Source organism: Melanostigma gelatinosum (assembly GCF_949748355.1).
Source record: "Melanostigma gelatinosum genome assembly, chromosome: 7".
Taxonomy (NCBI): domain Eukaryota; kingdom Metazoa; phylum Chordata; class Actinopteri; order Perciformes; family Zoarcidae; genus Melanostigma; species Melanostigma gelatinosum.
The window spans coordinates 496,406-510,658 of record NC_136640.1 but is presented as its reverse complement, the minus strand read 5'-3'; the positions used below and the strand labels follow the sequence as shown (position 1 = coordinate 510,658).

The 14,253-nt window shown below is 44.1% G+C and overlaps 2 protein-coding genes across 2 annotated transcripts; one reads left to right on the top strand and one right to left on the bottom strand.

Moving 5' to 3' along the window:
• Nucleotides 1-200: 200 nt before the first annotated feature.
• Nucleotides 201-1,136, bottom strand: LOC306779546 (olfactory receptor 11A1-like; the record flags this gene model as incomplete). Its single annotated transcript, XM_079271510.1, has 1 exon — nt 201-1,136. The coding sequence occupies one exon, from the start codon at nt 1,134-1,136 to the stop codon at nt 201-203; it is 936 nt and encodes a 311-aa protein (XP_079127636.1).
• A 10,343-nt stretch (nt 1,137-11,479) lies between these two features.
• Nucleotides 11,480-12,493, top strand: LOC306780178 (olfactory receptor 11A1-like; the record flags this gene model as incomplete). The annotated part of the gene is made up of 1 exon (XM_079272435.1): nt 11,480-12,493. The coding sequence occupies exon 1, from the start codon at nt 11,564-11,566 to the stop codon at nt 12,491-12,493; it is 930 nt and encodes a 309-aa protein (XP_079128561.1). The 5' UTR covers nt 11,480-11,563.
• Nucleotides 12,494-14,253: the final 1,760 nt, after the last annotated feature.

Below are 14,253 nucleotides of genomic sequence, written 5' to 3'. Positions count from 1 at the left end.
AAGAGTGAAAAGAGTAATGTTTGTGCTCAACTTCTTTTGGAGAGCAAGGTCAAACTCAAGCCGCTGTGCACAACCTGCATGTGTAATGTTCTTGCTTCCCACACACACATGAAACTCAGGCCTTCATTAGTGCTGATACTGGTGAAGTCAGAGGAGGCATTCATTCATGCATTCATTTTTTCATGTAAAGCTGAATTAAACTAACCTGTTAAATTTTTACCACACAATAGACGTTTACATGTGATGCGGATTTTGGATATTTTCAGCCCATATAGTACCGGGGTAAAGAGAGGCTGGCATGTTAGAAAATACAATGATAATACAATTCCCAACATATTGGGTACATTGCTGATATCAAATCTGCTCTGTAGTATTTGAAAACAACTACCAAAGGAGAAGTTGAGCAGAGAAGCGAGGTGAGGTGTGCAGGTACTGACAGCTTTCTGTCTGGTCTGTTTACAACCAGAGAAACAAACTCTGAAGATCCTCACGTACGAGAAGAAGATTAGAATGAGAGGAACAATGATTGAGATGACCGTGTAAATGAGTCCATAGATGTTATTCACTCTGGTGTCAGAGCAGGCCAGCTTCACAATGGAGTAGTTTCCACAGTAAACTTTGTCAATGATGTTCCCACACAGCTGTAAAGGTGCACTCAATGAAAGCAAGACAAGGATAGCAAAACATGGGAATAACCACGTTACAGCAATCAGCATGGCAACCTTGTTAAATGTCATACGTGTGTTATATTGTAGAGGACAACAGATAGCAAGATATCTGTCATAAGACATGAGGGCTAAGTTATAAAACTGAACATTGCCATAAGAATAGACACAGAAGATCTGCAGGAAACAAAGTGGAGCAGAAACCGTGTGAATGTCAGAGAGGATCTGAACCAGCAGGAATGGAAACAACCCTGTACTACCAAACAGTTCATTCACAAACAGGCTGCAGAGAAAAAGGTACATGGGTTCATGTAAGCTTCTGTTCATACATATTACCACAATCAGAAGGAGGTTGGAACCAACAATTAACAAATATAAAACCATAACAATCATGAAAATCAAGTATTTAAACACCCCGGTGTCAAAGTAGGCACTAAGTGTGAAATAAGAAACGTATGTAGAGTTCATCATGATTCATCCTCTTGGTTCAAAATACTTCATCACTTTGCAAAGGAACGTAAATAAGTACAATACTAATGTCACATGTTGTTTGTTGTAAGTGTCCAACTAGTGAACATTTTGACAAGTATGACAGAGTTTAGTTAAAGCATCAACAAACAGTCCACTTACTGTCAACCAGCTAGAGAGGAATCTTTAGTGACAAACATCTCTAACTGAACACCACTCTCTTATTTACAGTCAACACAAACGCAAAGACAGCCCAGCGGCGCCTCTACTTCCTTCGCAAGCTGAAGAGAGTAAAAGCCCCCACATCAGTGCTGACATCATTTTACAGGGGCACCATTGAAAGCATCCTATCCAGCTGCATCACTGTGTGGGGTGGTAGCTGCACCCAACACAGCAGGAAAGCACTCCAACGCATTGTAAAGACAGCCGGACAGATCATCGGTGCCCCACTCTCCTCGTTACAGGAAATATACACCACCCGCCTCACCCGGAAAGCCATTCAAATTGCAAGCGACACCAGTCACCCTGCACATAGTCTGTTCAGCCTCCTACCCTCTGGAAGAAGGTACAGGAGCCTCCGCTGCCGCACCACCAGACTAAAGAACAGTTTTACCCACCAAGCTGTCAGGACACTGAACTCTCTCCCCTCACTCCCCCCAATCATATCCTCCAGCCTGAGGGAAGCTGAAGCTGAAAGTACAGAAGTACTGTAAATATGTACTCATATTTATATTTATATTATATTTATTGCCCACTTTTCACACACACACATACACACACAGTATTATATTAATTGCCCATTTTCCCATCATTATTATATCAATTGCCCACCTGCCCCTACATTATTAATTATTTATTACATTAATTGCCCACTTTTCCCGTTTTTATGTGTATTGAATGTTTTATTGTAGTATAGTATATGTTTTAACTAGGATATCTGTCTTCACTTAGCCTAGGAAGTGTTTTATGTTTTATGTGTTGTGCTGCACTTTATGTTCCACCGTGGGAGAGTGGGAAACGTTATTTCGATTCCTTATATGTCCTGACATGCAAGAATTGACAATAAAAGCTACTTTGAACTTTGAACTTTGAACATGAGCAAGAAGCTACAAACAGTTGATGAACCTCTGTGAAGGACTGACTGAGTCCCTCTTTACTGAGCTGTAACTCTGCTTCTTATAGACATTTCAAGTCAGATAGCAGCAGCAGAGCAACGTCATCATTAAAGGTTACAACATCCGATTCTCTAATTGATGATCGCTTGATGACTGGTATTTAGAAGATGTTCATTAAAAAGAGATATGTAAGGAATAGTTCAAGATGGTGGAGGAAGTAGGAACCTCAGGTACTGAGCTCGAGTTAATGTAAATAACAAATTATCAACATCAATAAGAAAATATCAAAAATACAATGTATAAACAAAATAACTGAGAAGATTGTCTATGAGTATACAAATAGTGCAATATTAAAGGGATGCAGGGGAATGGTGGCGGTACTCTGCCTCTCAAGAAGTCTGAAGTCGTGTTAAGTCCTATGTAGGTGAGCTTGAGTCTGGTGGAGACGATGGTGTTGAGACTGTTATCAATAAAACACATTCTCACTTAGTTCCCCTTCCTGTAGTCCAGATGGTTATGACTTCATCAGTTCATGTGTTGGAATGGAAGGCAAACCGATGAGGGTCTCTGTTTCTGGGTAGCGAGGATCACATGTGGTCCTTTACCAGCTGCTCAAAGTGCATAATGACCACAGAGGTTAGCACCTGTGGACGGTAGTCGTTCAGGTATGCTGGGCAAACAACTGACTGCTGGAACTGGGACTCTGCTTTGTCCAGTATTACCTCTTCACCAGTCTCTGCAGGTTGAAGATTGTTCTCTTATGTTCCAAAAGCCAGCCCTGAGTTGTATGGACTTGAGGAATTAACTTGCATTTGTATCGCAGCTTCCTCGTCTTCTGACCACTCAAAGCTCTTTATGCTACAACATTCACCCATTCACACTGATGGACGAAGCTACCATGCAAGAATCATACACTAATTCACACACCGATGGCTCAGCCTTTGGGAGCAATTTGGGGTTTAGGTCAGTTTGACATGCGAACTGGTGGATTGAACCGCCGATATTCCGATTGGAAAATGACCCTCTCTACCTCTAAGGTGTGCCTCTTCAGTGGATTGTTTTATCCTCCCACGGTTTGTGATTGGAGAAGACCTTAACGGATACTGTCATTACTGTAAACCTGCGTTGACTTCAGTAAGAATTGGCCCCGAGCACGTCGCCATCTGTATCACTGCAGCAAAGCCTCTGATTATCCAAAGTGACTTCCAATAAGTGCAGTCAACCACTAGATAAACAAAATCACGTTGTACATCAACTTCTGTCTTTGGCCAATGGGGGAGGCGGCTGGATAGACCTCCAGAATAATATTTCAAAGCAGAGGAATGCTGGGTCATGAAATCCAAGTGGGCCATGTTCAAACGTAGCGACTGTTGATTACATAATAATCTGCTGGTGGACACTAGCACTGAGTCTTTTAAGGGTTGGTGGCCCAGGAGACTCCTGTAGCCATCACAGAGCCAGAAGAACAGCAGCTTTGTGGTCACCAAAGCAAACATCTGGGAGTGGGAGGAGTTTGGGAGACTACGGAGAGGGTCTTTTGGTTAGCCTCAAAGAGATTCTGATAAACCATCAAAACTCTCAGGATGGTTTCGTGCAGGAACTAGCTCGGACAGTCAAGTCTCCACCAGTTCCAGCATCCGCACGATTCTCTCCAGTCCTCGCTCTGTCGGTCCGGGAATTCCCCGTGCCGTCTCTGGATCCCTATGACGGAACACTGGGGAAGTGCCAGGGCTTCCTGTTGCTATGCCAACGGGTATTTGACCATCAGCCTCAGACTTTTGCCTCGGACGGGTCCAAGGTTTGCTACATGGTTGGATTACTGCGGGGAAGGGCTTTGGACTGGGCCGTGAGAACATTAGGTTTTGATTGGCCTAATACTGTGTGTTATGTGGACGTTTTGGAGGATCTGAGGAGGGTTTTTGACCCTCCGGTGGACTCCGATTATATGGCTAAGCAGCTTGTCAGCCGGAGACAGGGCCAAGCAAGTGTAGCGGAACAGTCGGTGGTCCGGCCGACTCCGGCTCCCCGTATTCTGACGGCATTCCGGCCGACTCCGTATCTAGCTGATGCCTCGGAGCTGCAGTGAATTTGGGTTCCTGTTCCTGCCGCCTTCGAGTCGCAGCGACCTCCAGTTCCTGCCCCGCTGCCGCCTTCGAGTCGCAGCGACCTCCAGTTCCTGCCGCCGCTGGACCAGCATCCTGTTCCCCGGAGCCCCGACTCAGAGAGTCCGAGTCCGGCCCGCCTGAGCACCCGTGTCGGAAACAAGTTTGGCAGTCCGGCCGACCGCCGGAGCACCTGTGTCCAAAGCCTTCTGCGGCCCGTGGCCAGTCAGATCCAGTCACCCCTCCTCCGGACCCCTTCCACCCACCCCTTTTTGTCTGGTTGTACGTCTGGAATCCGTTCCTTAAGGGGGGGATACTGTCAGGATCCAGGATCCCTGTCTGACCCATTGTGTGTTACCTGTTTCCCCTGATCTCCTCTCATGTGTTCTGTCATTCCCCTGTTTGTTATTGTGTGCCATGTGCTCTGTATGTCCTCTGCCTGTCCTCTGCCTCTGCTCTGTCCTCTGCTTTTTAAAGTTAAAAATATTATTGATGCCATTGCACCTGTCGAGAAGAGTTGAGCTCACAGAGAAAGCCGCCTTGGATACATGCATACACGTTCAGGGGAAAGTCAGGATATAAAAGCACGAAGCATATACTCAAAAATCAATAGTTAAAGTATAATCGAAAGATAAGGTTTATGATCATTATATAACGAATGTTTAATGCATAGAGTGATTTAACAAATGTAAAAACTGATTATAATAATGTTCTGTGTACCGGAGCTGAGATGTGGAAAAAGTGTTTGTCATGGTGTGTCAGCAGACCGAGTGAGTCAGGAACAGATGTTTTGGGCGTAAGTCAGGAAAACAGTCATGGGACTTGGAATTCTGCTGCGAGAGATGACTTACACGGGCAAGAGGGTGGGGAAAGGATCATGTGTTCAGAATAGGAGGGAGGGGAACAGATAGCCCAAATCAAGGATAAAAGGAGACGCTTGCAAGCCCCAAAACGGGATTTCTGCACGGGCCGTCCAGACGCTCTGAGAAGAAGATACGGACGATTGCAACTGAAGTATTCGAGGACTTCGTCTCGGTTCACGGAAAGAAGACCGCTGTTCGTGGACAAAGAATTGAAAGACGGAGATTTTCCTCTCCCCACTGCTCGACTTTAACAACTGAACAACGGAGGAACACAGCAGCCCTAGAAAGACTTTGTACTGGGCCTTGAGGACTGTTTGCCGAACTCCGCTGCCAGAGCAGGAGGAATCCGAGGGTCTGGCCAGACCTTCGCTCCTAACAACTCCAAAATAACCTTTTCATCGCACCTTTGGAAATCCAGCTCCAACCGAGCCGTCTCGGCATCTAAAACCAATGAGTATAATCTAAGAAGAAAATTAAAGTAACGAATCAAGTGTAGTAACATTTTATGTGAGCTGTAGCTTAACCCTTGCTAACTAACTAAATATAACCTGCAATAAATATCTAATCTGCATTTAAAGTAATTTCTCATGTGCATTTATTTGCTCAAGCAGTAAAAGTTCCTCGTAGCAGTAAAAAGTTAAATCCATTGTATGTCTAACAACTGAGTTCTGTAAGGTTATCCTAGAGACCGCATCCACTTAACAATCCCTTACGGTTTTAGAAGTAATCCTAGCCGTTAAAACCTAACCTGGCATTTACCAAGAGCACGGATCCAGAAGAGGGAAGCTGCCATAACCGACGCGACCGGTAGGAGCGCCCGGGGTCAGGGTGGCCTCTCGCCCGAGTGCACTCAGACCGGAGGAAGCAGGGTAGACGTCGGGAGTAACGGCAGTTAGCAGAGCCAGGCGAGTTCCCTCGCAAGAACACCAGCTCGACAATCTTTTAATAGAGAGCTGAGTCAGTAAGTAGCCCCGTATCGGGCCAGAAGTACCCCAGGATCTAACAACCCACTAAAGTGAAGGTTGTCTCGGGTAAGCAAAGATCTCCTTGGAGAAATGCTACGCTGGTCAGAATAGAGAAACGAGAGTGTCGTAAAGCTGAGCGCAGGTGGCGAAAAACTAATCTCCAGGTTCACTGTGACATCTATAAAGAGAGACTTCGCAATTATAATTTGGAACTTAGAAATGCAAGGCAGTCATTCTTCTCTGACATCATAACCAAAAACAAGAACAATACACGCGCCTTATTTGCTACCGTCGACAGGCTAACAAACCCTCCAGTGTCGGTAGCTGCTGAGCTCCAATCCACCTGGGCATGCAATCAATTTGCCACCTTTTTTACTGACTAAATTCAGAAAATTAGACAAGCAGTCAGTGCCTCCACATCAACCACAGGATATGTGTTGTCCCGATCTAACATCCATTCAAATATCATGACACAATTTCATTCAATCGACCGTAGAAGCCTAGAAGACATTATACAACATCTGAAGTCATCCTCCTGCTGCTTGGATATTCTACCAACACACTTTTTCAAAAATATTTCAAACTGCATGACCACTGATCTCTTACATATTGTAAACACATCCCTTCTCTCAGGTGTCTTCCCACAATCCCTAAAAACTGCAGTTATTAAACCACTCCTAAAGAAAGCTAGTTTAGACTCCGCAACGATGAAAAATTATAGGCCAATATCAAACCTCCCATTTTTAAGTAAAATAATTGAAAAAGCGGTTTTCCAACAGCTGACCGACTTCTTGACCGTAAATAACTGCTTTGATGTTTTCCAGTCAGGCTTTTGACAGCACCACAGCACTGAAACTGCTCTTGTTAAGGTCTTCAACGACATCCACTTAAACATAGACAATGGCAGAAGTTCAGTCTTAGTGTTACTGGATCTCAGTGCTGCATTCGACACGGTCGACCATGCCATACTCCTAGAAAGACTAAACATCTGGGTGGGACTCTCTGGCACAGACCTTAACTGGTTTGAAGATTGAAGACTTTTCTGTTTGCTGCTGCCTTTAATTGAACCACATTAAATTCATATATTTATCAATTTTCTGCATTTCTGCATTTTACTACTGCATTTTATTTCTTACACTGTTTTTTAATTGTTTTTAAATCTCCTTTTCTTTTGCCTTATGTTTTGATGCTTTTAATGGTTTTATGTGAAGCACTTTGAATTACCTTGTTGTTGAAATGTGCTATACAAATAAACTTGCCTTGCCTTGCCTTGCCTTGGTGCTCTGATGTGAGTGACAGGTTTCTTCTTTTTGATACAGGGGCATCTCCTGGTCACGTAAACTTCAATGTCTCTTTTCATAAAGGGCCAATAGAACCTATCTCTCGCCAAGGTAAGGACTCTCTCAGTTCCTACGTGACCCATGTCATCATGGAGGTGCTTTAAAGCCACTGCGTGGTACTTTGTTGGGAGGACGAGTTGTTGCCGCTGCGTTGTCTGCCTGTACACCAGTTGATTCCTGATGTGGAGTTTCCCCCATTGATGCATGAATTTTCACAGCGGACCAGTCGCTCCTCATCGATCTTCATTTGACAAGACTCTCTTCGTTTCCTTCAGTCTTATTAGTGCCCCAATTGCTGGGTCTTCTCTCTGAGCCTTTGCCAGCTCATCATGGTTAATAGTAGGCAGATGTCCTATCCCATGAGGCTCTGGGTATTGTGCAAGATTAAGAGTGGCCACATAAGCAATGGCTTGTTCCTCTGCAGCCTGACTACCTTCCCACGTTGCAAATACAGTTTCCTTGGACAATTCTTCAGTGCATTCTGTCACATACCTGTCAAAGTCCAGTGGTAGACGGGAGAGGGTGTCAGCATCAACATTGCTCTTCCCTGGTCGGTATCTGATATCAAATCGGAAGTCTGCAAGTTCACCTACCCATCTGTGACCAACGGCATTTAGTTTGGCTGTGCTCATGACGTATGTTAGTGGGTTATTGTCTGTGTAGATTGTGAAGTGGGGCGCATAAAACAGTTTTCTGCTGTACTTCCTTTTACCTGCAGCAATTCATAGATGGGCTTGGCGATGCGGGAGAAGTCTTGGATGTATGTCCTATAATAACTGAGAAATCCCAGTAGCTTCCTGACATCTCCTACCATGTTGGGTGTCTTCTCCCTCAAAGCTAAGACAGCATCCAGGTCCTTTGGGTATATCCGTACTCCCTCTGCAGAGACCAGCCTTCCCACATACCTGACTTCATGCTTGAATAGATCACATTTTGTTGGTCTGAGCTTCACACCATGCTGCTGCAGAGCTTTCAGAACCCGCCTTAACCCCTCAATGTGATCTTCAAAGGATTTGCCATAACAAAGGACATCGTCCAGGTAGGGAATACAGCATTCATCCTGCAGGCTGTCAAGCATTTCCTCCATGCTTCTCTGAAAGGCAGCTGGAGCATTGGAGAGGCCAAATGGGATCCTCACCCATTCATATAGACCCCAGGGTGTGACAAATGCTGTCATGTGACGTGACCCCTCAGCGATGTAGCCCTGGTGATAGGCCTTTCCTTGGTCCAGAATGGTGAACCAGCTGTGACCTCCAAGGGTGTTAATTAGGTCTTGAATGCGAGGTAAGGGGTGTCGGTCTGGCACAGTCTTTTGATTGAGTAGTCTGTAGTCAATGCACAGTCTGAGTGTTCCATCTTTCTTTCTAACACAGACCACTGGAGCAGCATATGGTGATTTTGACTTTACTATCCATCCCTTAGCAAGCAGAACCTGTACATATTCCTTGACCTCCTTGTCGAGTGGCTTAGGAATAGATGCATAAGTTCGCTGGACAGGAATATCATCCTTAAGGTTGATGCTCATTTGGAGACTGGGGATGCATCCGATGTCGTCATCGTCCTGAGCAAAAGCTCCAGATTCTTCGTACAGCATTTGATTGACTTATTTCTGTTGTTCCTCTGTTTTATGGCTTATGTCAACAGGAGGGTGCCACAGTGGGATTGAGTTGCCATTGTTTAACGGAGTGGCTGGTGAAACTAGGTTTTCATGTTTCTTGTGACTCTCTGGCTCTGCTACTTCTATTATTTCCTCAACAAGCTCAATACTGCCAATAACTGTCTTGCTGGGCAGTATCACATCCTGCTCTGTGTGGTTCCCTATAGGCACTTCAACATAGGACCTGTCAGACTGACGGATTGCCACTTGCCCCACACCCATGTCTAGTCTCTCTAAAGGTAAGCTGTTGAATTTGGGTTCAAATAACACCAATGAGCCAGAGGAATGAAAATTGTCTGGGATTTGACATTTGACATCGGCAACTTCTCCAGGACGGATGATAGCTCCTTTCAGACCGACCTTCACAGTCGTATATTCTTCCTTTGGTTTTTGGGTCTGCACAAAACTCACAATTGCTTCAGCTTTGACACTGTCAATTTACATGGCTCCAGCGATGACATTTGTGAGGATAGACAGGAGTTTGGGTCTGCTTTGTTGCCCCATGATGACCTCTTGAATTACATTAAATCCAATCAATGGCCTTTCTATCTTTAAACCACTCACTAAGAACGGTACTCGAATAGACAGGTCTGGGTCACCTCAATCCATCCGTCACCCCTTCCTCACTGATGAGACGGTGCAGGTGATCATCCAGGCTCTGGTCATCTCCCGTCTGGACTACTGCAACTCACTACTTGCCGGAGCCCCGGCATCGGCCATCAGACCTCTGGAGCTTGTCCAGAAAGCTGCAGCTCGCCTGGTGTTCAATCACCCCAAGTTCTCCCACAACTTCCCTTCTCCGTTCTCTACACTGGCTCCTGTAAGAGCATCCAGTGTGAGACTCTGGTGCTAGCCTACAGGGCAGTGAAAGGAACAGCTCCTTCCTATCTCCAGGTCGTGGTCAAGCCCTACACCCCCACCCGACCTCTTCGCTCTGCTGCCTCGGGGTGATCGGTCGCCCTGTCGCTCAGAGGTCCCTGCGGACGATCGACCCGGTCGCGGCTGTTTTCTGTCCTGACCCCTCAGTGGTGGAATGAACTCCCCACTGACGTCAGGACATCGTTCGGCGCAGGCTGAAAACTCACCTCTTCAAGAAGGCCTACCCTGAGCCTTATACTTAACACTTATTTAGCATTTATTGTATTCATACCAGTTTGTTGCACTTATTGTATTTGTTTGTTTGTCTGCACTGTACTTTTGCTCTGGTTTATGCTCTGAGATGCTTGTTTGAAAAAAAGAACTTATGACTTCTTGTGACTAGTTCTCTTGAATATGTTGAATACACTTATTGTAAGTCGCTTTGGATAAAAGCATCTGCTAAATGACTGTAATGTAATGTGATGTATTAAATCAAGAGAGAAGTAGAGTAATTTTCTCATAGACTTCTATACAACCAGAGGAGTCGCCCCTTGATGGACACTAGAGAGAATGAAACTTTTTAGACACTTCTGTATTGGCTTCACTCGGCAGAACCGGAGGTTGCCGCCTGGAAAGGAACTGCAGAAACTCAAGGATAGCAGGCACAGAGCAATGCACTGGGTCTTTGTTTCGGACTGTTCACCAGCCAGAAAACAACCTCCACCTGATGGTGCTCTATCATTCAGAATAGTCCTTCTGACTGGCTCTTTGCAATTACTCAGCAGCGGGTCGAGCCCTTCAGCAACCAAACCCTCAGCTGAAGGAGGCAGGGAACGGGATGCCAAATCGGACCCCCTGAGACATCTGACTGGTCTGGTTACCTTGGACGATGTGCTCAAGCACCTGTAGAGCAGCTGAACCGAACAGCCCCCCGGTTCCACTGGGACAGTACAGAGGGTCCTCCTACATGCCTCTGACAAGGGTGACTGCAGCAGCCAGACCTGGCAGCAATCTGAACCAGAGTGGACATCAGACGCCCAAGTTCCCTTGAAAACAACAAACGCCTGAAATGTAGCATATCTGAGGGGGAGGAGTAAGCGTTGAAAGAAGTCTGCAGAGAAGCTGAGAGAGCAGGCATTAAGTGAGAGAGGGAGTTGCGGATAGGGCCTGTATTATTTGCCTTTGAAAACAGGTCTTCTGTCACTGGACATTGGGGTTGAGGGCATCTGGCCTCCGGACTCAGAGCCTGTTCAGTGGAAACTGAGGGAGTTAGGGTGGTGCGGAGCCAGTGCCATGTGAATGAAAGACCTCCACAGTAAGTAAATACCATATTTTAACTTGTTAAACTCATGAATTCTTGACTAAATGTAACAAAGACTTACTTAAATGTGTGAGTGAGCAAATTACCTGTTTCTGTTTTAAGTTTGTTGAACATTGCATCCAAAAGAAAACTTTAACTTTTCCAAATCTGAAAAACAATGTAATTTCTTTTTAACAGGGTTATTGACTACTTTACAGACAAAACCGAGGATGATGATGAACTCTACACAAGTTGTGTATTTCACATTAAGTCCCTACTTTGACACTGGAGATCTCAAATATTTGTACTTTATTATTATTATGTCTTTGTATGTTTTAATTGTTGGTTCCAACCTCCTTCTGATTGTGGTTATCTGTATGAACAGAAGCTTACATGAACCCATGTACCTTTTTCTCTGCAGCCTGTTTGTGAATGAACTGTTTGGTAGTACAGGGTTGTTTCCATTCCTGCTGGTTCAGATCCTCTCTGACATTCACACGGTTTCTGCTCCACTTTGTTTCCTGCAGATCTTCTGTGTCTATTCTTATGGCAATGTTCAGTTTTATAACCTAGCCCTCATGTCTTATGACAGATATCTTGCTATCTGTTGTCCTCTACAATATAACACACGTATGACATTTAACAAGGTTGCCATGCTGATTGCTGTAACGTGGTTATTCCCATGTTTTGCTATCCTTGTCTTGCTTTCATTGAGTGCACCTTTACAGCTGTGTGGGAACATCATTGACAAAGTTTACTGTGGAAACTACTCCATTGTGAAGCTGGCCTGCTCTGACACCAGAGTGAATAACATCTATGGACTCATTTCCACGGTCATCTCAATCATTGTTCCTCTCATTCTAATCTTCTTCTCGTACGTGAGGATCTTCAGAGTTTGTTTCTCTGGTTGTAAACAGACCAGACAGAAAGCTGTCAGTACCTGCACACCTCACCTCGCTTCTCTGCTCAACTTCTCCTTTGGTAGTGGTTTTCAAATACTACTGAGCAGATTTGATATCAGCAATGTACCCAATATGTTGGGAATTGTATTATCATTGTATTTTCTAACATGCCAGCCTCTCTTTACCCCAGTACTATATGGGCTGAAAATATCCAAAATCCGCATCACATGTAAACGTCTATTGTGTGGTAAAAAGTAGGTAATTTAACAGGTTAGTTTAATTCAGCTTTACATGAAAAAATGAATGAATGAATGCCTCCTCTGACTTCACCAGTATCAGCACTAATGAAGGCCTGAGTTTCATGTGTGTGTGGGAAGCAAGAACATTACACATGCAGGTTGTGCACAGCGGCTTGAGTTTGACCTTGCTCTCCAAAAGAAGTTGAGCACAAACATTACTCTTTTCACTCTTTAAATGTAGCTGTTGTGTTTATGCTTCTCACTTGATTGGAGAGACATGATCTTTTGTGAGATGTTTTTGTCTAAAGGGACAATAAGGGCGTTTATCTTCCATAGGAACAACAGCTCGATGCAAACAAGTAAGAGCCGTTCCCTCATTCCTCGTGTGCACGGGCACTTCAGGTCAGTCGAGAAAATGTACACGAGTCAGAACATTGGAAGTTAAATTGAAGTTTCAAGTTCACCGTCTAGTTGTGAACATAGACGGTGAAGCCAATATGTTGTGAATATTTGTATCATTGTATTTTCTTCTCTGCCAGCCGTTCCTCATGCCTGTAATGTACGGACTGAACATGTCCAAAATACGTAGCATGTGTAAAAGTCTGCTTCTGAGTTCAGTTAGGAAGTGAAGATCATGTGACAGAAAAGAATAAATGTAAGCCTTTGGCTGACTCGTGTCAACATTGTTTTCACATCCTTATGTTTTAATCTTCTATATGAAGCAAAGGTACGTCATCTAAAATCATAAAACCGTGGTGAATATTTTCACTTTGTGAGATTTTATACCTTGGCTTGTTAAATGTCACCACACTGCCTATACCTTCCCAGATGTGTTGTAATGACTCGGACTCAACAGTACAAAGCAATAGTAGGTTTCAGATTGAGTCCATTGCAACAGGTCAGCTTTATTTACTGAGCCCAAAATCCCAAATCCGCCTTTACAATAACATTCAACGACTGCATCCTTAGACTAAATTGAAATAAAGACTAACAGTACAAGAACAAGAAAAGAGAGAAACATCACTCTCGTTCCAGCCTGAGCTTAGCTTTCCTTAGCTTCTGTTTTAGTGTTTTGATAGTTTGCCACGCAGGGATCTGGATGTGTAGCATTGCTGCTTGTAGCAGTTTTAATGAATAATAATTAATATCAAAATATGTAACGAGTATTCATATTTCAATTGTCATTTATAAACCCATACATTAGTATAAAAGAATGATGGTACTCAGCTTACACCACAAGACACTTTTTGTTTAATATAACTTGTGTGGCCATGGGAGGTGTCTGGAGGCAAGGCAAGTTTATTAGTATAGCACATTTCAACAACTAGGTAATTCAAAGTGCTTCACATAAAACCATTAAAAGCATCAAAACACAAGGCAAAAGAAAAGGAGATTTAAAAACAATTAAAAAACAGTGTAAGAAATAAAATGCAGTAGTAAAATGCAGAAATGCAGGAAATTGATAAATATATGAATTGAATGTGGTTCAATTAAAGGCAGCAGCAAACAGAAAAGTCTTCAATCTTGATTTAAATGAGCTGAGGGTCTCAGCAGACCTGCAGCTTTCTGGGACTTTGTTCCAGATATGTGGAGCAGAACAATTGAACGCTGCTTGTCCATGTTTAGTTCTGACTCTGGGAACAGATAGTAGACCGGTCCCAGACGACCTGAGGGGTCGGGATGGTTCATAAGGTAGCAGCAGATCAGAGATGTATTTTGGCCCTAAACCATTCAGTGCTTTGTAAACCAACAGCAGGATTTTAAAGTCAATTCTTTGTT